This window comes from Hippoglossus hippoglossus, chromosome 5 (assembly GCF_009819705.1).
Source record: "Hippoglossus hippoglossus isolate fHipHip1 chromosome 5, fHipHip1.pri, whole genome shotgun sequence".
Classification (NCBI taxonomy): Eukaryota; Metazoa; Chordata; class Actinopteri; order Pleuronectiformes; family Pleuronectidae; genus Hippoglossus; species Hippoglossus hippoglossus.
Window position 1 is genome coordinate 11,672,457 of NC_047155.1, and position 24,519 is coordinate 11,696,975.

A 24,519-nucleotide genomic window follows, 5' to 3' on the forward strand; every position below is an offset into this window, starting at 1 on the left:
TGAAATATTGTGTACAGAGTGTGTGTGTGTGTGTGTATGTACATATATAAAGTCTTCTTACTGCATAAGGGACATTTGAATGAAATCCAAGAATGCTTAGTTTTCATGCCAGAGGCATTTGAATGAGCTCCAGTTGACTTAAGTTTGTTCCTAATGTTTTTGTGATTGGAGAATTTTCATAAAATTACACACAAATTATATTTTCCTTAGAGCCTGAGCGAAAGCCTGGGGAAAGTTTCTCTCCTGATCATGAGGAGGTCACTAGGAGCTTGTACAGTTGTGAGGGTTTATTTACCTTTAAAACCCTCAATTATATGTTGTTATAAGTAGGATAACGTCTAATTGAAATTTTATAATTTTGTAATATGCATGCTGTAGTAATGTTCCCCCTGCACTGTGACTATTACTTTTATATGAATCCACCTTTAAATTTGACTGAGTATGCATGTTTGTGTGTGTGTAATTAGTTAGAAGCAAATATGCCTGGGTGGGGTGAATGTAGGTCGGATGTAGTCATCGCTTCTCTGTTCCCCTGGAGATGTCAGTCACAGGAATTTGGGACTCAACGCACGCATGCGTCTGTTCTGTATGATAATGCAAGCTGTGCGGGCGAGATGAGACTGAGCTAATCCGGGCGCCAGCAACTCATTTAATCATCTCAATAGAACTCCATTAGCCTGCGCTTTTAAGAAATATCAATAAGTGCTGTCAATGAAAACATAATTCATCAAGGTCAAAAATGTGAACGCCGCCTTCGAGAGTGCAGAATATGTGCTTGGCATCTATGAGTAAGCAATTAGGTGGTGCTTTTCTTCACGCCCTCTCCAGCTCTTTGAGGTACTTTTGATTCATATTTTGTGGGCTTGTCTAAGCAGTCTTGTGTACGATTCAGCTCAAATACTGCAGCTTCCCAGTCCTTCTGTTCCGTGCATAGCAAGCATGGCTTTTTGAAGATCTGCAAGATTGCTTTAGGATATTTCACATACTTGGATTCCAAAACATATTTCCAAGAAATGTATAGGCTTTTGCTGACAGTGGGTTTCTGTCATGCAGTATCTGCTTCAGATGTTGCTGTGTCCTCTTTGTCATATTTCATACCTGTTGCTCAGTTTCTCCCATTTCAAAGCCATTACAGTTGACGTAAGCTGGCCGATCTTACTCCCCTGAGAGTAAAAGGTAAATGGGAGCAGTCTCCTTTTACTTCAAGGTCATGAGGAAATGCTTTTCTCCCTGTAAGAGGAGACTAGTAATTCTGTACAGACTTTTAACTTTGAGTCAAATTCAGTTTTTAGGAATCCATTACATAAATGTTGGAATTTGGTCTTGCACGCTTTGTTAATGAATTCAAAGAAAGTAATTAAAGTAAATGAATGGAAATGGCCGCTAAACATAGTTTTCAGATCTATTGCCACAATTTCTCGAATCTGCTCTGACTCTTCACGAATGCCCTGTTGCGTGTCATGAATAGCAAATCAGCGATCTCTCAGTTCTGCTTCAACATTGTGTGCTACAATTGTTGCACAGATGACTGGCAGATGTAAAGGTTTCAAGGCACTTAAGCCAACAGCTGCAGGGGAGAGGGTATTCCCCTTGTCGTACTCTATCTGCGTTCATCATGATGGGCAGTGAGGTAGAGGACGAGTGGAACAGTTACTGGAAGCGTTGATTCATCAAATAGAATGGAGACATTTATTTTAAAGAGACATACAGATGGATAAACTAAATTTAAATACGTTTTTTTCAAAGGATACTTTTACATAATTATTAAAAAACATTTCAAAAATGTTTGAAACCCATACATTATACTCTGAAAAAAGAAAATTGTTGAACCAACTTAAAATAAATATTACAGTTGTTTAGTTTCTTCAATGAAAGTTAACTAGTTATGTGAACACAATTGATAACTTAAACTCCTAAAAATGTATGTGTGTGTTACAAATTGAAGTAATTTGGTAAACTATCTTTTTCAGTGTATATAATGTGATGCTAAAAAGTATATGGAACATTAAATATATACAAACAAATATTATATTACCTTAAATACATTGTATATTGAGTTTATTGGTATTTGCATGAACTCAACTTGCATTTCATCTCTTATGTGTTGCTGCAATAATACCTTCATACTGAATGAACTAATTCAAGCAAACAGCCTTGTTAATTCATCTGCACAGATGTCTTATCCTTTGACTGGCAGTTATTCTCCCAAGCTTCGGCTCTGATCACGCTGAAAATGTAAGACTTTGTAAGTGCTTACTTCAGCTCGGCAAAACACAGAGTGACAGTGTTTTGTTTTTTTGGGGTATATTTTCACTTGAGGGAAGGAACAGTATTGAATAGAGAGACTCCGCATACACAAATGTTGACCTCCATGCTCCTCTCAAACTTTCTCCCAGCTCCTCTTAGGCTCACTCCAGGCAAAGTGTGTAAATTCCCCACTGCATTTCTTCCAGGTGAAGAATGCCAAAGAAAATCTGGAGCAATTCTCAACCAGTTTAAAAATGCTTGAAATGTTTGCTCTTGAACTTGAACTGTTGAGGAGATTGTTGCTTCTGGCACGATTTTTTTTTTTTTTTTTTCTTGCACACCTGAGTACAGGAAAAGAAAATTAGCTGGGAGAAAATGTAGGCTACTGTTGATTACCAAACAAACATCTCCCACTGCATTTTCACTCAGGTCCATAGCTCTTACATGATCTTGTTAACAGGAAAATGTAACTTTGGTCTGTAAATCGTCCAATGTGCAGAGATGGGGCACAGAGCTCCCTTCTGCAGGGGCCCTGGACCTCCCTTTGATCTCATTATAAAATGCAAATACACAGAACCCTAAACAGATCAAAGGTTCAACTTCCCATTGGATCTGAGGCTTAATAATAGCAGCCTGAAGCAGTTTCCTATTTTTTAAGAAGCACTTTGGGTAGCTACTGGTCCTCCAGGACATTATTTACTCTGGAGATAATGTTCCTGCTTCTGACTAGTGACTAGCCACAGCACAGAAAAAACCCTGCTCCTGTTGCTTATTTAAATAAGATTGTCAGGTATGAGCATTTGCACTTATGCTTCTTGCCCCTATCTCCTACCTCAAGCTTACGGTTGCAGGGCTTGAAATCTGAAAGTGTAAAATTGCTTTGGTGCTGGACTCTGTGATACCTTCATCTACTCTCTTAACCTGTGCCACCATTACACCGTAAAGAAAGCATTTAAAATGCAGGCAGTTTGCTGATATAAAATTTTTCAGGAGCAACAGCACATGAGTTTGGCTGTTCCTCTTGTCAACTATGAACCACCCTAATTCTAAAATGATCCTAAGTTCATAAATTTATATTTTCCAGTCCAGTGTCATATGAACCTTGGTTTGATGAGCGATCAAGTGATAAAGTGGCATTTTTTGCACTTCTCTTTCATCCTTTATTTTGTATTAATTGTAGAGACAGCGAAAGAGAGTGTGCTCGCCTGGCGCTGACTTTGTCAGGTGGTGGGAGGGGCAGTGATTCACTCGGCAGCCAGTTTGATCCTGCTGTGAGGCGGGTTCCCATGTCAGGAAGCTCCAGCCTGGCCACCCGCCCACCAGCCTCACTTTGCACCCGCCTACCGGCGCCCCACCGCTCACGCTCTGGCCCTTAGAGTGGGTGGGGAGAGCAGGCTGGCAGGCCTTGGCACGGATACATTTTGGCAGAAGCTGCTGTCCCCACACTGAGTGAAGTGCTGACTGCAGTGCAGAACATAAAAGGCCGGAGGCTTCTATCGCTTCCCCTTGTGGCCCGCAGGCCTGTGTAGAGATGTTGGCTTCAGTTTTACTTGAAACTGTAGCTGTCTATTTGCCAGGCATGGCAATGGCCCCTCAATTCATCCCCTATATGTCTTCTGTTCATTTTAAACAGTCATCAACCCTTAACAGCTCCCTCCCAACTGCTTCTTTTCCGTTCAATGTGATGCATCAGCCAGCTGTAAAAGCTTTTGACCATGGTGATCACTTGATTCAGTGAGCTTCCTCCTCTGTGATAATGAGATCTGTTAAAGTCAATATCTGACTCACAGACTGGGTTATAACACTTGTGTCATTGTACTTTTTTTTTTTTCTTTCGAAGAATCATTTATAATGCTGATAATACTGGACAATGATTGGCTGCAAATACCCAGTCACTGCATTGAAATCACATTTAATCACTCTGTATTGTTGAGGCTCTTGAGTTGGAAATTTTGGAGAAATAAGAGAAGTCAAGGACATAGTATCACTGTCCCTGCAGTCAGGATTGTTGGGCAGCTGGTTTTCCACTTTTTAGTTAAGTCTTGGGCTTTTAACCAGTTAAATGGAGTTTGGATATGACAGCTAGAGAGTTAACTGAAGTAGTTAGTCAAGTGGCATTAGTGAGACCCAAAATATTCTGTAATAATGATGGAAACGGTAGGATCTGCATTACTGTGTCTTTTCCAGAGCTGTGAATTTATGTGGCGACTGAGATCATCACCTCCAGTTGGCTGCGGCCCGTGCTTTGTCACAGATCTGCAGCCTGCAGCGCAGTCAGGCAAGAAAGTCAAACTCCTATGTCACAGTTACAGTTATAAACTGCAAGGAATTTGAAGCACAATTCAGAACAGCTCATAACTGGAAAAATCATTAGCTGGCTCAAACAGTCTTCAGAGGGGAAGGTGAAGGGGCACAGGGAGCTGCACAGAAACTCTTCAGTCATTGTTTCGTGGATAGAAAGATTTTATACAGAAATAGCACTTTGCTTTCCCTGTATTTAACATAGATCTCTCAGTGAATTGCCAATTTGCCCTCTATACCTTTTCTACTTGGTTTGCTGTCACCTTTGTGTGACTTTACTTTGCAATATTTACATCAAGTATAGCTCAATATTGCTGAGAATATATGTAAATCATTTATATATATTCTCAGCAATATTTAGCATTTAATGTTGCCGCGCCGTCATGGATTCTTTGAAGATGAATCAGTTGCTTTTTCATCTGTTTTGAAACTGACGCTTCTTGCAGTATGTTTTGGATAAGAATTAAAAGCAGTCAGTTTTCTGAAGCAAAAATAACAGGTATATTTTTTGGAGAAAAGAAGAATTTCAGCTTTAGATCAAATTGAACTTATTATACATACTGATAAAACACTTGTAGTTGTAATCATACAAATGTAATTGAACATGTTAAGGAACTATGGTATAAGGCATATTACTTGTGACTAGTTTGTAAAGGTGACCTGTTCAGCCGGTCATATGCAATCCACTAAACTTTATTTATATCGCACCCTTCAGATAAATCAAATGCAATTCATAGGCCTTTAGACATGATTAATAAAATAGAGTTTGACTGATTATTAATTAAATAAGTTAAACAATCAGATTTAGAGACTAATGCTTACCAAGGCAATCAATAATAGAAAAAAGACAATAACAAAAGTTAAGATGATAAAAGATATATCACAATAAAAAAACAAGCAGTAAAAACAGCAATTAAGGCTTAGGACATACTACATGGAATAATATTAATAAAATGAATAGAAATTTCATGTTCACCAAACACAGGCTACTAAAAAACTTTGACTAGCTAGTTCTTTTTTAACTGTAATTTAATGAAATTTATAACAGAATGATGAAGCCCTCTGCCCTGGTGAGAAAAGTCTTTGCTACGATTTTGGAATTATTGGACTTAACATTTGCCTCTTGCATTATTTTTCTCTTCTTCCCTCATCATGTGCGGCCACTTATTTCAATAATTCAATTAATAGCCTCAAAATAAACAATTAGTATTCTTAATGCCAACTTCTGTGTTTTGCTTAACCTATGGTTACTGTACAGTGCCTAACACAGTCACAACATCTGGATGCATTAGTTTAGCTAATAAGAATCAAGGCAATGTCAGACTGAATAATGGAGGAGGAGCATGCTGGCCATTCAGTATCAATATCAGGCTACCTTTGTTTACATTAGGATCACAGATGGTACCTTTTACTTTTACTTTTAACGTAAAAGTACCTTTTAACGTAGCCTCTTGTATGTGCACTGGGTTTTGCCCTGACAAGGAGGAGGAGAAAGGAGCTGATGAATTTTGCATGCTATAAATAGAGCACAGCCCTTGGAATCTGCCTTTAACACTGAATCTGCCCTGTTGAATTCATCGAATCTGAGTTTGAGTGGCTCGTGCTGCCTCTGCCCCCATCTGTATCATAAAATCTAATTTCACAACTGTTTCAAGTAAACAAGGTGTAGTTAAATTTTTACAAATATCTTTTATCCGGAGAGTGATTGGTGTTTTTTTTTGTTTTTTTTCAGTACTGTTGGTCTTTTTTTAAATGTAATTAATAATATTCATAATTAAGGTAGCCTGCTCTCCCTGAAGAACGGTTGCCTCCTGTGAAGCTTGCAGCTAATTTATCTGCCTGTACTGTTGCGTACACACAGCGTTTCCTTTTTGGAAATGAAAGGGAAAGAGGCAGCAGGATTAATTAGCAGAGGCTGAAGAAAGATCTCTTAAAAACAGTCTACAGCAACCTGAGACTGCTGATATGGTCAGAGGTCTGTAGCCTGACTGCGTTAAATCCTCCACTGAACATCCACTTAGAGTGACTGGGAGCCCAGCCGTGCTGCTCTACATCCACCACACTGTAGGGCATTTACATCTGATAGGAATATTAAAAGTAGTAGCCTGAACCCTTATGATTGGCATGTTGATAAAATCTTCATGGCAAGTAATTATCGTGGGAATATGTCTGGCGAGTGTTCTGTTTTTTCCCCTATATTTAAATCCCCCCTCCCTCTTCTTTGGCAACAATTTAACCCCCGTCACCTTCTATGTCAGTCTCCCGCAGCTAATGGCTTCACCCTGCCCTTCACAATCCCTGCTTTTTTTGGAATCAAAGTTGAGTAGCCGACTTTGATTCCTGGCATTAAATGCTGCTTACTGATAAAGATGTCACCGTCGTGTGGATATGTAGGAAAAGTTTTTTTTTTTTGTCCTCTGCCTTGTCAGTGAAGCAAGATGCCTGTCTCTTATCCCAGAGAGATATTTGATCATCCTGCTGGTGCGTCCTCAGTGGGGTCAGCGGTCTGTGAAAGGGGGACAGTGACACAGCTGTGGCAGCCGAGTGGAACCAGTGATGGATGACATGCCAGAATGGGCCCCGCTGTCTTGCCGGGCGCCTGTATTGACAGACACCGCTCCTTCATCTTGCATTTAGCATCAGCGGGGCTAATCGTAGGTCACTCTGGCCACAGATGTGACGCGTGAATATCGCTCCTGTAATTGCTCATTTGTCAAAGTCACATTCATAGAGAGCAGGTTCTCATAGCCCCATTATTGAATGATATTTGATGTAATTAATAAAACTAAAAAAGACTTAAATAAAATTTGATAAAGGTGTTCTGTAAGCACTTCTTAATTGCCTTTTCCGGATTCCCTTTAAAAAATATGTGACATTTCTTCATTAAAATGTCTTAAAACTACTGGACCTATGTGATATGTTCTTCTGATTGTGTATTTACAGTTTCCAACAATGTTCAAACCCAGAGAAATCCCCAATTTTATTCAAGGTGATGGGACATTTCCTTTTAGTCGCCCTTTAACTGTGTCTTATCTGCCATAACCTCTCAGTGCACATTAAGTATGAAAAAAAACAACAACAATGCTAGCCAGTTAGCTGTTTTTACTTCCACTGTTTGTAATGGTCACTCTTAATTAATCACGATTATTCATTATCGTTTGCTGCGTAATGTAAAAAACTACTTAAATACATTATATCGTCCGTAAACATGATTTGGACCTGAATCAGGTAGATTTTCATGGCCAATGGAGGTGAAGTCAACAACTCCTATGATCCAATGCTGCTTCAAGACATAATCTAAATAGGTCTTTTGTTATTGTTTTGATAGAGAGACCCCTAGCGACCGAATATTGTACGTTTAAGATGTTTGCTGTCATTACTCATATCAGAATTGTTTCCAGCCACAGCAGGCAGCTGCCATCAGCAAAAAACGGTCCCGCACTAAACAGCAGACAGATAGTTTTTGTTTGTGATTAGCTGGTCATAGTGGAGTATTATGACGTTAACAGGTTGAGAACATAACGAAGCTAAAAGGACAGTGGATTTTTTCATTACTCTACACATTCACCAAGTGTACAGAAACAAAACTCCAAATGAATGCATCTGTTTTACAGTTTGTTACCACTGCCTCAAAGATGCCAAATATATCATAAATTTGACTAGCAGACAGTATTTGAGTGGTTTTAAACAATAAGGTTGCAGTGATCGGTCTGTATGATCCAAAAAATCCTACCTACACAACAAAAGCCAAACATCACACTGTCAATCACTTAATGAACATTTCAGTCTTGAGACATTCATCAAGCAAAATTAATTAAAACCTAATACATGTTTGCTGAATTTTAACTAAAGGTCCAAGAACTAAAACATAGGTTAAAACAGTTACTCAGCCAAGGGCTGCTTACAAACTGAATTTTGAGGGATAAGTATGATGACAAGTGTAAATTATATTCAACAATTGTGTGTGTGTGTGTGTGTGTGTGTGTGTGTCTGTGTGTGTGTGTGTGTGTGAATGAGTGATTATATCCAAGCCCTGGCTCTAAGCCCTTCTGCCTGTGCTTCACAAGCCGCAAGGCCACAGCCTCTCCCCACCAGTTAATTGCATCTGAATTAGTCCATTAATGTGGCCGTGTAGAGGGATGAGGGGGTGCACTGAGGTGTCTGGCCTCTTTTGACCACTGCAATGTATTATTAATGGGTCAGTAAGTCTGGCAGCTCTGCATTAACTTGGCTAATGGACTGTGGGGTGGGTCTGTGATTCCCTTTCAGAAAGAAATCAAATCTCATACACATCACAAAAAAATGCTATTCTTAGGCTTTTTTTTTATAGAGCATCTGAATAAGAGCAGAGCATTGATTTAAATCGAAACACTACTTCTTGCCATTCCTTTTGTGGATTTGCTCCCCGCTGACAAGTTACTGTGGGAAGTCCAAGGTTACACTTAGTCATCCATGTCCAAGATTACACTGAGTCATCACCCTGTGTATGCATGTGTATCTCATAGACAAGTGCAGTAATGTACTGCTAATGAAAAGCTGAGGATCAGATTAATATGGATGGTGGTAAACTGTTTAATATTTTTCTGCTTGTGTAGTGGCCTGCAGGCTACTACACAAGTGTTTTCAAGAGCCTTGGGATGACTGTAGTAAATGTAAGAGTGATTTGTATTATGAAAACACAACTGCATAAAAATATTACGCTTTTAATGTAGCACCTTTTGCTATTAGACACCCACATTTTGACAGATACACATAGGCCTGGTAGCAAATTTGAAAGTGGATTCTTAACAGTACCAGGCAAACCACGCAGGGTCCTGCTCTGATCAGCTCTAGGCAACTTCCTCACAACAAAATTCAAATGTTGTGTTTTATTCTAATATAAATTTTAAGGGATGGTTTAACATTATTGGAGTCATGTTTTCTATCTTTACATGATTAAAAGTTCTGTATGTACTGTACTTATATATACTGTACTTATATAGTGCTTTTCCGTTCTATTCGACCACTCAAAGCACTTTTACACTATATGCCATGTAACCATCAAGGGCAATTTGGGGTTTAGTATGTTGCCTAAAGACAGTCCAACATTCAGACTAGAGGAGCTGAGATCAAACCACCAACCTCCTGATTAGAGGACCACCCGCTCTACTCAGCAGCCACAGCCGCAGCTATAGTCACTATTTGTTTCTCTGCAGTTGACAGTTAAAAGAATATGACTGTACAAAGAAAGAAGGTTAAGGAGTGCATGTGACTTTTATTTATTTGTAGTCTGATGGTAACGTGCATATTGAGCCGCAGCATTAGCTCTATAATGTTTGTGTAGACATGCAGGAAGACTAAAAGGTCAAAACATCTGTTTTTCCTCTACTCATTATAATGTGTTTTCAGTAGAACTTGTTCTACTTTGCAATCTATCTTCCAAACATTGCATTTTACGGTCTTGATATTTAAATGTGAAACTTGACCCTTGCTGCTTAAGCATACGAAGAAAAGAATATACATTGAAGAAGGACAGTGAAGGCTTTCTGTGCCGTTACTTAATTTGTCTAACTCTTAAGTGGACAGTTGGCAGTACCCTGTCACTATTAGTAGCTACAGTCAGTTCTTCATTGTTAGTGGGCACTGTAGTCAGCAGGCTGCTGTGAGCCATTGTCAGAGGATAGCATCAGAGGCTCTTCTTCCGGCTGATAATTAAGTGGCGTACTGACAAACGGCTTTCATCAGATCCCTCATGTGGAACTGAGAGCATGCGAAGGCTTTCAGGGAGGATAAACCAGAGGACGTCGCTTTGCCTCCAATCTTTCATGGCCTTGTGCTGCCTCTGCAGTGGAGGAGGAAGGGAGAGAAAAAGCACCCTGTGTAGCACAGGAGAAAAGTGCGATCCTGTGAGGCTCAGAGAACCAGACTCGAGTTTCAGCACTGTGCAAGGCAGCTCTTTTTGCTGATGTTGTCACTGTTCTGTACCAGTTTCTCAGATTGTCTGAAGTGACCAGGCATACAGTATGTGTGAAGTATTTTTTCCCATTTAAGAATCTGTCAGTTATTTTTGTTTCCTCAGGGCTGACATAAGTTGTGATGACTTCAGGATCGGAGTGCATGAGAGTAGATAGACTGACAGGGTTTGAGCCAGCGCATGTTGTTGTGACAGTGACATGAAATGTCTTTTCGTTCCAATTTCCCTTTGTTGATTCATCCCCCGTAAAATCCAGGGCAGGATCAATGTCAATAGCAGGCTACGATAGAAACTATAAACTGTTGTCTGCTACCTATTAAATTTGCATTTCAAATTGGTGTCGGGATGCTTTGCTAAAGATGATTTATCAGTTAACGTTAGCAGCTGAAGAGGAGTGTAAAGGCTCTTTTATGCTGCCTTTTTGTGCAAAAAGAGATGCCTCCATTTCAAACCATGTTGCCACCAGTTCCCACAAACTTCCTTTACTTTGGCATGGTTGGTAACCGATACACCCCCTAGCGGGCAGCGTACAGTTGAGAGTTTCTCTCAATAACAAACATGTCGACTATGGACGAGGTTGTGATAATATACCTCTTAAGAAAGAGGCAAAGCGACCGTTTGTCCCTGTGCCCAGATGAAGTAACATATTTTTACCTTCTTGCATTTTGCCTCAAAAAATTCCACCAGTGTTGAATTTCCTTCCTTGTTTCCTGTGGTTGTCTTGCTTGAACTACTGGCTACATTGCGCCGCCCCCCCCCCCCCCCCCCCCCCCCATGAATTCTGCTGGTACTGCTCTGTTTCATTGTTTCGTACTTATTCGTAAACTTTCAGAAGACGTGCACAAATATAGACGAAATTAACATGAGTATGGACAGAAGGCTCTATCCATTTGTGGATACATATCTAACGTTGAGCATAAATTTGCCTTAAGCATTCAACAGAATCAATTTAGATTATATCTGATATCTTAAGCTTTAATTATCAGACGTGACTGAGTAGTCATTACCATAATTAACAGTGACCCCTTAAGAAAAGTACAGCCAGGCCTTTTTGACCCCTTCCCCAGACAATAGCAATGCAAACACTGGGCTGACTCTGGATTTCCTCCAGCAGATTTTCCATACTCTCATTTTCTTAACTTGACTTTACTCTTGCCATGTTTTAACCTTGACTGATAAATAAAGAAATATATGTATATATGCCTGTCAATGTTTCTACTCTTGGTTCATTGTAATTGACAACTATGTTGAAGGTCATGTATGTTCTGAAATAATCCACTTAATGGAATCATGCCATACTTAGGCACTCCGCACCATGCAATCGTGCTGCAACACCAGAGGTTGTACAAAGAGCTTTGACTGTGTGTGGTTTGGCTCTGAGTGAGAGAGTGAGACGGAGCGGGAGAGGTACAAATATCGGCAAAAGAGACAGAAAGACAAAGACGGATAGCTCTCTGAAGGACTGTGATCAAAAAGGCCTCATATGAGTGGCTCATGGCTTTTGTTGCAGTGTGACCTGCCATTCAGTGTTGCATTAAGTGAATTCCCCCCCCCCACACACACACACACAGCTTTTCAGATCTGCAGTGACCGCCTTCCAATTTATGAGGGGAATGCTCGAATTTCAAATGTAGCATTCAAGCCAGGGCTGTGACCTCAAGTGCACATAGAAAATAATGCAGAAGTTTTATTTTCCCTTGAATTTCTGCAGGTCCATTCCAAGGTTGGCCTTACAGCAACAAAGCAGGTAGCGAAGGGAATGTGGTTGCATGTGCCTGAGTGAGATTGAGTTCAGAAGCACTTACATTGGAGCTTTTGGTCTCTCACCCCTCTGCTTCTGTTGAAAAGGGAACATCCTTGGTGCAGCATTCATAAACTTCTTATATGCCACGAGAGAACTATGGGTGTTTTTGTATCGGCTCAGCCTATTGTCTGAGCTCTATAGTAAGCTCTATCCCTCAGTAAAATTACTTAGAGATACAGTTGGATTGCTTTGCTTGCTTGGTGTTGGGGAGGATACGTAAGTAAGTTCTATTTTTGCTATATATTTGCAGATCTCTTGTTTATGTTTAGATGACAGCTGTTAAAGGTAGGGTTGGTAATTTGTTTCTGAAACTCTTTTTTTACCTTATTTGTCAAAATCCTTTTCACATCCCGATAGCCATGAATAAATGAAAGTAATCTGGAAAATAATCATTTGGCTGGGTGACACTTAATGACATGCCTCCCTGTGTGCACCCTGCCCATGTTCTCACTGTGTTTGACTGTAGTCTTCGCAAGCCAGAGAGCCATACACTGCTGAGGAGGAGTCGATAGTCAGAAGTTGGCGAGCAATTCATGGAAAAGTCAGCTTCCAGCATTTGTTGTGCAGTGCGCATTCATATGGACGTAGCTTTGACGAGAGGGTCGATGGGAGTTCTGTTGCTAGCCTATCCAAGAATATCAACCCTAGCTTTCATATATGGACAACTTGGTTCAATATGGCTTGCTTAACTTATCAGAAATGTTACTGCAGACAGTTTTGTAGCTCGCTTGTACTTAGACTTAATGTTTCTCCTTACACATATGTACCAGCACCTCTGTCTCTATCCGTCCTCTTCCCCTTTCCTGCAGTTTGAATGTACGGAGCAGGCTTCTGGAAACAATACACCTGTGGAGGCAGGTGACCTTAGCTGTCATTTATTTTTAATCCCCTGTAGTTGCCGGTGGACAGCTTTGATTTTTGTCTCTTTTTTAAATTTTTCATTTATTACAGCCTCTAATTCTTTAAAAATCCTTAATAATAAAGTCCAATATAAATCTCACTGATGCAAATGCTCTGAAAGGTTTTAACTGTTCACACTTCTCCTGATAACGTGCTCTTTTTGAGTCCACACGTTTAATCGCTTATCAAGCTAATTTCTTTCTTGCATGCTTCGCCCTCATTATATGAGCCTGCTTGTGAAAAATGGGTTTAATTTAGCCAAATGCCCACTGTTAGGGTGGGGTGTGATGGTGGGTGTGGGGGGATACAATTTCCCCATAGTGTCATCTCCTTCTGCAGAAGTAGCTTTTGAGGTTTAATTACTATAATACCTCAATGTGCTACTCGAGGTGACCTGGGTCTAGATGCCAAAGGTTAACGATCATTTTGATCCTCTGTTTTTCCCATTTTCTTTTCTCTTTGCTTTATGGACACAGACACAGGGTCCTCTGAGCACACAGTAACAGGTTATTTCATTAATGACAGATTTCACCTTGGCATGTATTTTTCTGCGGCAGGCAAGCAATGTGTTCATGTTTTATTAAAACTACATACAAGTGGGTGAAGATCAGAGACTAAGGGTTTTAAAACCAAGCATGCCAACACATTACTACTGGATGCCAAGGGAGGCAGATCAAATACCTTTGAAGAATGCTAAAAAAAAAATCAAGTCGAAAATCGTTACAGTTGACTTCATTGGTATTTGAGTGTGGGCTTTGAGTCTCTCGGTAGTTTTGCTCGATGCAAGAGAGCTTTGCGGTGTTGGGTTGTGTATTTATGGCAGGTTTCTTGAGTCAGACAGCATGGTGTCGGTGGGGGAAGTGTCACTGTTGTTAAAAATGCTTAAGTAGAGCTAAATAGAATAAAATAGTCCTTTAATATGTGCTCGATGTAATTATTTTTGTCACTGATGCCCCGGAAAATCTACTTGACAGTCTCTTTTGAGCAATTAAAGCGAGATTAATTCGTGATTTTGGTGTTTACTTAGTAAATGGTGTGTAGCATAACAGGAGGTGACAGTGGTTTTAAAATGCTGAAAGAGAACCACACGGCATCTGACATGCCTTTGTCATCACACCTCAGGTTTTCACTCATTCCTCAGCCTCATTCCATTGGCCTTCAGGTTGCAGCTCCTCTCACAGCGAACAGGATTAAATCATCCGATGATTGCACCTGGGCGAACTTACCTTTCTCTACCTGTGTGTATGTGTCCAAAGTTTTTTTTTTTTTTGTGCCTTCCTGAACGAACACTGTGGCATCCCACATGCCTTCCCACACCCACTACAAATAGACAGAGAAGGTGCTACATTCCGTGGCCTTGGTGCAGATCCCCGAGGCTGAGGAGTTTGTTCTGTGTTGGTGGGCATGTCACCGGGTCCATATGAAATAACAAAGGCCTAAAAATACAGTTGTGTGTGTGTGTGTGTGTGTGTGTGTGTGTGTGTGTGTGTGTGTGTGTGTGTGTGTGTGTGTGTGTGTGTGTGTGTGTGTGTGTGTGTGTGTGTGTGTGTGTGTGTGTGTGTGTGTGTGTGTGTGTGTGTGTGTGTGTGTGAGACTATCTCTACTGATTAATTTCCTTTATTGTGTGCTTTAGACCATCTTTACATCTGTCAATGGAACTGCTAATTAGAGAGAAGTTGAGATATTTAGTTTCACAGCTCTCAATTCAAAATTTATGAAGTTAATTCATAATGCATTTTTTGTTCATGTTAATATCAGAAAAAGGTCGGAGATACTTTACACCCCAGCCCGTCCACTCCCTCACTGCAAGCTAGCAACTCAACAAAATCACGACTGTTCGCTGAAAGTCTACTCATCTTCTGCCGCAGACTAAAGACACATCTTTTCCGACAACACCTTGGATTTTAAAAAATAATAATTTAGTTGCACTTATAAGGCACTTACATGTAGCACTTTGTAGTTTGGCTTTTTTGAAGCAAATTGTAATTACTTGATTCTTGTTGTTCTGGGTTTTTACCCTCATGGTTGAATGCACTTATTTTAAGTCGCTTTGGATAAAAGCGTCAGCTTGAAATGTAATGTAATGTAAAATAACCATTATGGTTCCCAGAAAGTAAAGGTATTAAAAATGCTTAAATTAACCTAAAGTTTAAAGTTGAGCAAACTAAACAGAAGAATCACATGTTGGGGGGAAATAATCTAGAACCAGGGAATGTCTTTTTTGAAAAATTACTAATATTTTATTAAGTATAAAAATTATATAAAGTAATTAAGGATTCAACTCCAATGTTTTGATATTGCAGAAAATTGCAAATTTGAGTTTGTCCTTCTTCCTGTTATTTTAATTTTATTTGTTGAGATCTTGTTCTCTTAATGTTGAATATATGCAAGTTTTAGTAACTCGTGTCTTCTTGGCAAGTCATTTAATAAAAACATTGTGTAATATGTTGGCAGCAAAAGCCACAATTTATTCAGCAGAATTGTTCTCCCACAAAGTGATTATTTAAAATTGCATTGTATCAGCGGCTTCTCTTAACTCTAAATCCGTTCTTTAACAGGGCTTCCATGTCGAGCCATCTTTTTTTGAATTTGTCTTAGTTCTCTTGTCTCACTCGATCACTCATCAATTCACTCACTTAACCTCTCTTCATTCGTTCTAAAAACACATGTTATTTCTGTATATTTAAACCAATTTGAAGCATGGGCCCAAGTCTCCATCATTCTTGACAGGTCAAGTAGAAGTCGGTGTCTAGTCATCCAAGTGATGCCACTTGTAGGAGTTTTTGTCTTGTTTGATCTTATTTGTCACTCTCCCCACATCTCTACAGTACGTCTCAGACAGTCCATACGAGAAATATTAGATGTGGTCACACAGACCTGTATAATATTTTTACATGGCTGTGCGATGCATACTTTTTTCACTGATGTTAAAAGACATGTTTTTAGACGGAAACAATTCCCCCTACACACTGTAATGCGATGAAGAACATTTTGAGCACAAAGGCAGCATATCCAGCTTCATTTTAGTTTCCATCGTTTTGGAGTTTAATCTCAGACGCTCACCTGGTCTCATGAATTCTTCAAGTTAAGTAAAGCCACAACTGGACTAATACTAATACATCAGTGTGTGAGTTCTGGTTCATTAGTTCCCCCGCACAGATCTTTCTGCCTTTTTTAAGCTTTATCAAGATGCCTCAACTTGCAAGAAGATGGTGTGAATGTGGGAGGTCCAAGAGCCTATGAGGACACTGATGTATTCATATTGGACCGCAGTGTGACGTCCCTATGTCATAACTGGTATGTGTGCATACGTGTGTCTATCCCAGCATGCCGAGTTCGCTCCCTTGGGTCCCTGACCAAGTGTACAGGGTGCCTCCTCCTTCCCAGCTGTGAGGAGCCGGGCTCTGACATGGCCTGTCCCTTTAGCTCACTCTGAACGTTTGACACGGCAAGCGCAGAGGTCAGCCTGACCTACTTTCCCCTGGCGGCCCTTCTGCTGAGCTGCAGCGCTCCTCAGCAGGGGGGACAGCGAGGGCGGAGCTGCTTACGCCTCCACTGCTGTCCTGGTGTGTTAAATCACCGCCATTTGTTCAGAGACACGCTCGTGTGTGTGTGTGTGTGTGTGTGTGTGTGTTTTAGGTGTGTGTGTTTTTAGGTGTGTAGGAGGCATCCCACACACACAGACACACACACTCACACAGGCTTGTGCTGAGTTTGGATATGAAGTGCTCTGTGGGGGTTGCAGGTAGATGCTGGGCAGCACTTGGGTAGGACCCCCTTCAGTGAGCTCTGTCTGACTCACTTTGTGTACCACTGCTCACACCCTCTGACCTCCTCCACCTACTTCACTTCCCTCTGTGCTGCAGATATATGCGTGTGCATGTATATATGTATATATATATTGTGCGTGTGTGTGTGGTCATGTATGTGTGTGCATGTATATATGTACATGTATGTATATGTGTGTGTGCTTGTATGTGTCTCAGCTTCCCAGCAAATGACTATAGTATATTTTAATGTACTGTCGTCTTTTTCTTCCTCTGCTGCTGTAATATGTTAATCTCCTCTTTTAGTTGTGATTCATGTCTTTGCCTACAGTTGACCCAGTCTGTTAGTGTCACACACGCATGTGTCTGAAGCAGTGAAAAGAGTTTGTCTGACATAATATGGGACATCACAAGAACAGGGCCCGTCAGAAGGAGAAGAGTTCATTAAAAAGTAATCCTCTAATGTAGCGGCAGGCATCGGCTGCTTTGCTGTATCAATGATTTAGGCCCAGCAGAAGGTCCTTAATGGATAGAGCCACCTCTCTGTGCAAGTTCAGTTGCTTCTGTCCGCCTGGTATCAACTGGCACACGCACTCAGACACACAGAGGCTGTGAAGGAAAACTGGTTTTAAGTACTTAAGTGTGTATGCCCATTGTACAGATTGCATCACACACTCTCCCACTCAGACACTCCCCTGCTGGACATGGAGTTTTAAAGTGCCATAGGCTAGCTAAATTGAGAGCCTTATATCTGTTTGTCACCATCCACTATGCATGATCACACTCTGCGTTCACACTGTTTTATTCATCTGAACTAATGTTAAACTGTGACGAGGCCAGGGACAAAGCCTGTATACATGGTGCTGTCTCTGCAGCCTGTACAAAGGAGTCAGGGATGAGTGTAAGTCAAGTTTATCTGTACTCAATGTTGTGCTCAGTCAGTCAGACCTGTTACTTAGCCTGTCACACAGTGTTGACACACATACAGTATGTGTCAAGTCTATGTGACTTCGTCTGATTTTACAGAAATGCCTTTTCTCCATTATGACAGTGCAGTTTTCTGACTTAGAGGAAAAGTGAGTAACATGCAGCTGGATTACATGAAATCCTATAGATTTACTGATTGCAGTACAAGCTTGGTTGCTTCCAACAGTGGTAGGAATTTTAAATTGTAATTACATTTTTTTCCCATAAATGTTTCCTGGTGTGTAACAGCGACCATAGCGGTTGATAGCATTTTGTAAACTTGTAACTCGTGTTAATACTTGTCATACTATAAGATCAATTAAAACAATAGGTAAACAAATTGACTAATGATTGATCGAAAATTAACAGGCAATTGTTAATTAATCTTTCCAGATATTTATTTAAGCAAATATGCCAACTTTTGTCTGATTCCTGCTTCTCAGGTTTAAGGATTTTATGTGTTATATATTTGAAGACGTCAAGTTAATACAACTTTAATACTAAAGTTTTATCAGTTAATCAAAACATAATATAGAGATGAATCAATAATGATATTAATAGTCTTTTAAACGTTCTGTTTTTGTAGCTTTTGAGTGAATTTTAATTTATTAAATTAAATGTAGGACAATGTGACTTCATACATCTTGTGAAATAATGTTTGTTGTTACCCCATCAGTTGCATTTATATTTGGTCACGTCGTCCTTTTTCACAATCATTCTTCAGTTACGGTATTGGTACAAAACACTCTACCATGTGGTTTAGAATGCCGTATATATCTGCTCCTTCACAAAGAACAGCAGCTATGGTTCACTTGAATGTGGGTCAATTATATTGGATTACATTCATAGCAAGACCAAAAGTGTCAAAATATCCTGCACTATGGTCTAGTTCTCCTCTGTCCATTCCTGTTTCATTCAAACTCATGCTCAGTTTTAAAATAACACTATTAATGCATATTTCAGTCCAGTTTTACAGCTTCGGAAAAATAAATGTTGTGTTAATCTCTTCAGTTTTATTTTGATGAAACAATGACTGGAATGTGTTGAACATATGTCGGTCCAGCAGAGGAGGTTATGTAGATCGTGAATAATGTCTGTCAAGATATTTAATTTAAAAATAATTCTGACCTGTTAACCTTTCCTTTTTTACCTTACATCCATTTTTTTCAGATGCTTTTCTTTCAAAGCAGCTTACAATAAGTACATTCAGCCATGATAGGAAAAAGATTGAGATGTCACAAAAGTTCAACCATCTAAAACAAACTACTAAAAGCATATTTAGTGCTACAGTAGAAGTTCTTTGGAAAATATTTAATCTTTTTGAGAATGAGATTTAAGTGCTACCATCACATGTCAAACTGGAGTCTGGAAAGTTCAGTGCTTTGGGTTATATTGTAAATAAATTATGGAAGACTTGTAGGTACATGATTTGTTTGTAAAGGAGCAAACCTCAAACCTTATATAACCTTCTTTAACACCTAAAGGGAATCACGAATACTATAGACTGTACATAAAGATGGACACATAACAGCTCCCCAAAAGGAAAACCGGATGATTTTGATCGCCCTGATGGCTGGCTCAACTATAGTCCTCCTCCATGTTAGCAGATAAGACATTGACCAAACTGTAGTAAATAAGTTAAACTAAATGTTAAATATATTGTTCTCAAGGATGTTTTCTGTCATTTTTGGTAGTTCTTATCACACTGATGTTTTTTCAAGTTTTCATCGTTCTGATAAGTTTGGTTTTAATTAGTTATGCTAAAAAATAACAGGATGAAATGTCATGATTGACAGCTGAGACTGAATCATGATTGGCACAAGCATGTGTATGGGTAGGACCTTGATACCGATGCCGGCACCCGTATCTGAGATATTTAAATTTCATTTTTGCATAACAGGAGGAGGTGAAGACACAGTCTATCTTATATACTGAAAAAAAGATAGATATTGGTTTAAGTTTGACTTAAACTTTTAGTTTGACAAACTTAAATCTGACTTATTATTCCTCTCTGGCACAAGCACAGGATTATTTTGACTATGACACAGTTTCACCCTCTATATTGTCTGTTGGAGAGCAGTGTTAGAGGATTGCACTGGCATTTCAGAGTGATTTAACCAGCGAGATTGACAGCATTACAATGAGGCTGTCATTATCATCCCTCCTGTGGTATAATTGCATATAGTGTTGAACAAGCAGTCTCTCTCCCTCTCTCTCTCTCTCTCTCTCCCTCTCTCTGCCTGTCTCTACTTATCTCCTGCATCCGTTAAACTCATGAGAGAATCCTACAGTTTTTTAGTGTGGCCATCTGTCAATACCACTCTATAAAGTGGAGTGGAGAAATGTGTGCATACATTGGCTCTTGTAAGCCCTCGGCTGGCCTGTCTCCAGCTGGTTCTGAGGGCTCTGCTGTGGCTGGTTAGCCCAGGCCTGGAGCATCGCTCTCCAGCCCACCTTCGCACCCCCAATCAGGCAGCTGGAGGTACCTCCCTCTTCACTGCTGTAGAGTACCTTGTAACACTGTAATGAGTTAACTTTCAGAGTGATCTACATAATTTATTTCCTGCCCCCACAGGAGGCCACAGAAGCATTAATTAATATCAGGCCCTGGTATCCGCAACCATCCCAGTGTGGGATTCCTTCTGGCTCCTATTTTTGGAGCCTATGGAATTCAATGTGTGCAACCAGAATGCAGTTTGTTGGACATTGATGAAAGATATTACCTCCTGATGTCTTTGTGCACAGATTGAGCTACTGTATATTTGTGTAGAGAGAAATCTGAACTGGTCACAGTTGTAGGCCAGATCTGACGCCGCTGACACATGCCGCATCAGGTCACAGGAGCTGTGATTAAACCTAAATGATACATGCCACCAAGTTATGTGCTCTTATTGCGCCTGGAAGTGATATTCTCCACACCCATGTTCTACAGACGTGTTTGTGTAAGCTGATTTTTGATATGTGTTCACTCACCTTGCCACCTCTGTGTGTTTTCCCCACAGAACTCAATACGGCACAATCTGTCTTTGAACAAGTGTTTTCTCAAAGTGCCTCGCTCCAAAGATGACCCTGGAAAGGTGAGACTTTCTAAAATTTATTTAACTGTGAACACAGAAGAAAGCATTTTATTATAAACTAAATTCAAGAAGAATATGTTTTTTATTTTGTAACCACTGCTGGCAGAATTCACTGTTACAACATCTTTTTATTTTTTGGTGTGCATCATGCTATCTCCGGTAGAAAAAATGTTAACCTTTGAATGGCTGCCAGGACTCTGACAGTCTGGAAATGCATGGCATGCTTGTAATCTATTATGAACCTCCCACCCCCAGAGAATTGCATTTCAAATGTAAGGAAAGACAAGTTTTTTGGATCGGCACAGACAGCAGATGTGGGTGAGGAGAGAGAATTCAAAAACTGCGAGAAGATTGGGCTGTAACAGGGTAAAAGTCAGGGCCATTTCCAGTATCTGGCATCCGTGAAGTATTTACTTAAGGTGCTGAACCAACTTGGTTAAAAGAAACCGGCCTCATTTGCTCTCTGCTCGGCTCTCTATCTCCCATTTTTCTATTCGGAGAGAGAATATATAGTCAACATGTTAATTTGACATTTGAATCTCAGTGGGAGCACCTACAGTTGCTTTTTCAGCCCGATTTATTTTGCAATCTCTTGCGACATCAACCTGATAAGCAGTGTCCCCTGATCCACTGGGTAGTTCATGAAGAGGAGCCTATGGACCTATATTTAGTATTATGTGTGCTTAGGTCTAACCATATGTAGCCTAACCCAGATTTCATCCGAGCACTGTCGGAGCATACGCTACATATGCTTAGGGAACCGCACAAATAATTACATACACACACACACACACACAAACACACACACACACACACATACACACCGACACATGCATGAAGAGCTACGCCTAGCTGTGTAGAGGATGGGGACTGAATGCTAATTTCATGTTTTGCTGTAATCCTCTGATATTGACACTCTTGGGAGCTGCTCCACTAAATACAAAATAATCTATTGCTGTATGGATCCCATTCCAAATGCATGGCCAACATGCTCGCATCCTTAATGTTTAATTTGGAATTTTCCTCACTCCCTTCCCCCCCGAAGACAACTTCAAAGAAGCGCTAGCCGCTCTTGATATGTTGCATCAATATTGTAATGTGGCAGGAATATGAGAACTGCTGGTTGGATGAGATAGGAGAGTCTTGTCGCTCCCTGTCTGTCTCTCACTCTGAGATGGTGTAAGAGATGGCAGTTGGTATTGTACGTACACACATCCTCTCTACCTCGGAGGTAAATATGCAGCTTGTGAAGGCTACCGTCAATAATCGTAACTTTAATTGGTCGTATGTCTCGACCTGAAGTTGCCAGGATTATCTGCATACTTGTTTGTGGTTGTCCTTGTTATATTTACACACAAAAGAGGAACTAGATGACATAATTTACGTTGATGTATGGAAATGAGCTGCAGCTGCGTCATTTATGGGAAGAGAACAGGTAGAGTGTTATCTGTTATCAGGATCTTTTTTTTTTTTTTTTCAATCAATCTTTACAGCGGTCTGTATTTTATGGCTGCAGAGCATATTGTGGCTTTGGTTGTTGCCCCAGACTCCACGGACACACTTGCTTTGGCATAGCTACAGTATATTGCAGTGTATTTGTGAATAATTTAATGACTCTTTATATGTTTTTCTTTTTTCCCGGCGTACTCTCTGGGGGTGGGTGAAAGGGAAATGCAGAAACTCCCCTCCCATGAGATTTAACTTAAAGTCTGCTTCCCCCACTAATTATAAAAAAACACCATGCAGCCTGGCTTTGTCTCTGCCACTTCTAATTTTGAAACATCTGCTCCTGCAGCCCTGCATTTAACCCTTGAATCTTAACAAAGAGACGGATCACATGTATGGATGCGTCTCACCTTTGCACAGTGTTGTTAAGTTGAAGCCCTTTGAACAGAACATGGGAAGTGTAATTAGTTTTCTGCTGTAGCCTACATCAATATGAGCTGTTTCTTCATCTATGGTTGATTGTGCTGTGAATTATTCTTCCCTCTAAGGAAAATATTAATTGACCCCAAAGCTACGCACATATTAAAACTTATAATTTTAACCCCCTGACAAATATAGGCCAACTCCAGCTTTTAATTTTAACAGCTGCAGTAGTGGTGTATGTGAGCGGGGAAAATAACGGATTTGCCGGCTTTAACAAGACCAGGGCATTGTGTATGCAGCAGGTATTGTGTAGATACTCAAGATATAGCTGTTCTATGGCCCAGGTTGTTGTTCAGAGAATTTCTTATGGAAATATCAATTATTCTCTCTGCAAAGGAAGTAATTTTAAAGGTCCTGATCTCACTTTCTCTTGACAATTGAGATTCTATCGGGGGTCATATGAAATATTAAAAATAAATTCAGAACTTGCAGGGCCTTGGGGTACAAATCTCATTTTTAACAACTGTAAGCTGCATTGCTGTTGGCTTGGAGGAGGAACACCATTGAAAAATAAATTAAATGGGGCTGAATGCAAAGATAAATAATGCAACCTGGTTTTGGAATTGCTAGCTGCAGCCCCAGAGCCAGCCCTGACGGTTCTTTCGTTGATTATCCTTGCTCAGACCTCAGTAGAGAGCTACGCGGCAGGGCTAGCGCTGCCTTGATTCCTCGGCTGAGACTGTGTTCATCCTTGGCAACAGCGCTCTGACTCAGTACCTGAGGCTGAGGAAGTACAGCTTCAGGAAAGGCTTAGCATTTCACCACCACCAGCTGCCCTCACCAGCCTCTCATTGAGAAGCAGCCACAGAGGAGAAGAAGCCAAGCTTCACTTACTAACAAAGCAAACCCACACACCACACAAACACTCAGCTATCAACTCAAATAAAAGTCTTGGCTGACTGACTTTATCAGAGCAGATGAGCCCTCATAGTTTGTAATAATATTGCACAGTAAGAATAGCAGTCCCTGTTATGCCAGGGAGGAAATGTCTAAGTACATCCAATGGATGTCACATGAGAAAGCAATCTGTTGTATCTTATCAGCTCACAGGTCTTTCCTCTGTCCACAGGGTTCTTACTGGGCCATCGACACCAACCCAAAGGAGGATGCCTTGCCTACACGGCCAAAGAAGAGGCCGCGTTCTGGAGAGCGAGTGAGTCTGATGAGAGAAACTCTTCTTGTTCCCAAGAAAATATTAAGTGCTCTTCTGCTGCTTTGTTCCGTTTCTTTGTGTGACTCTTGCCCTCTACTTCTGCCTTGGTTCTCTTTTCCTATTGCCCTCCTTTCTCTCATACTTTCTTCCACTCTTCCTCTACCACATGCAGTCACACACATGCATACGCACACACACTCATTTAGAAGGGGTTCGTATCCAGACTTTTTTAAACTGCCTCTCCATGCTGCTTCGTAGCCTGTCATGAAGTGGGCTCCTTATTAATAAACTACGCCCCAGGCAGCCATTACATACATTACATTCTGCACTCACTTTTTTTTAACAAACATCAATTAATGCAGAGTTGTGTGCACCGGCTACTCTGAGCAGTTGCTTTTGTCTAAATTATGGATGAGTTTCGT

General features: G+C 40.4%; 1 protein-coding gene across 1 annotated transcript in view; it reads left to right on the plus strand.

Moving 5' to 3' along the window:
* Nucleotides 1-24,519, plus strand: part of foxj3 (forkhead box J3) — an 81,847-nt gene that overhangs the window by 39,398 nt on the left and 17,930 nt on the right. The window contains exons 3-4 of the mRNA XM_034585370.1: nucleotides 20,941-21,015; nucleotides 24,014-24,097. Of these exons, the coding sequence (XP_034441261.1) occupies nucleotides 20,941-21,015; nucleotides 24,014-24,097 (159 nt within the window). The remainder of the gene's footprint in view (nucleotides 1-20,940; nucleotides 21,016-24,013; nucleotides 24,098-24,519) is intronic.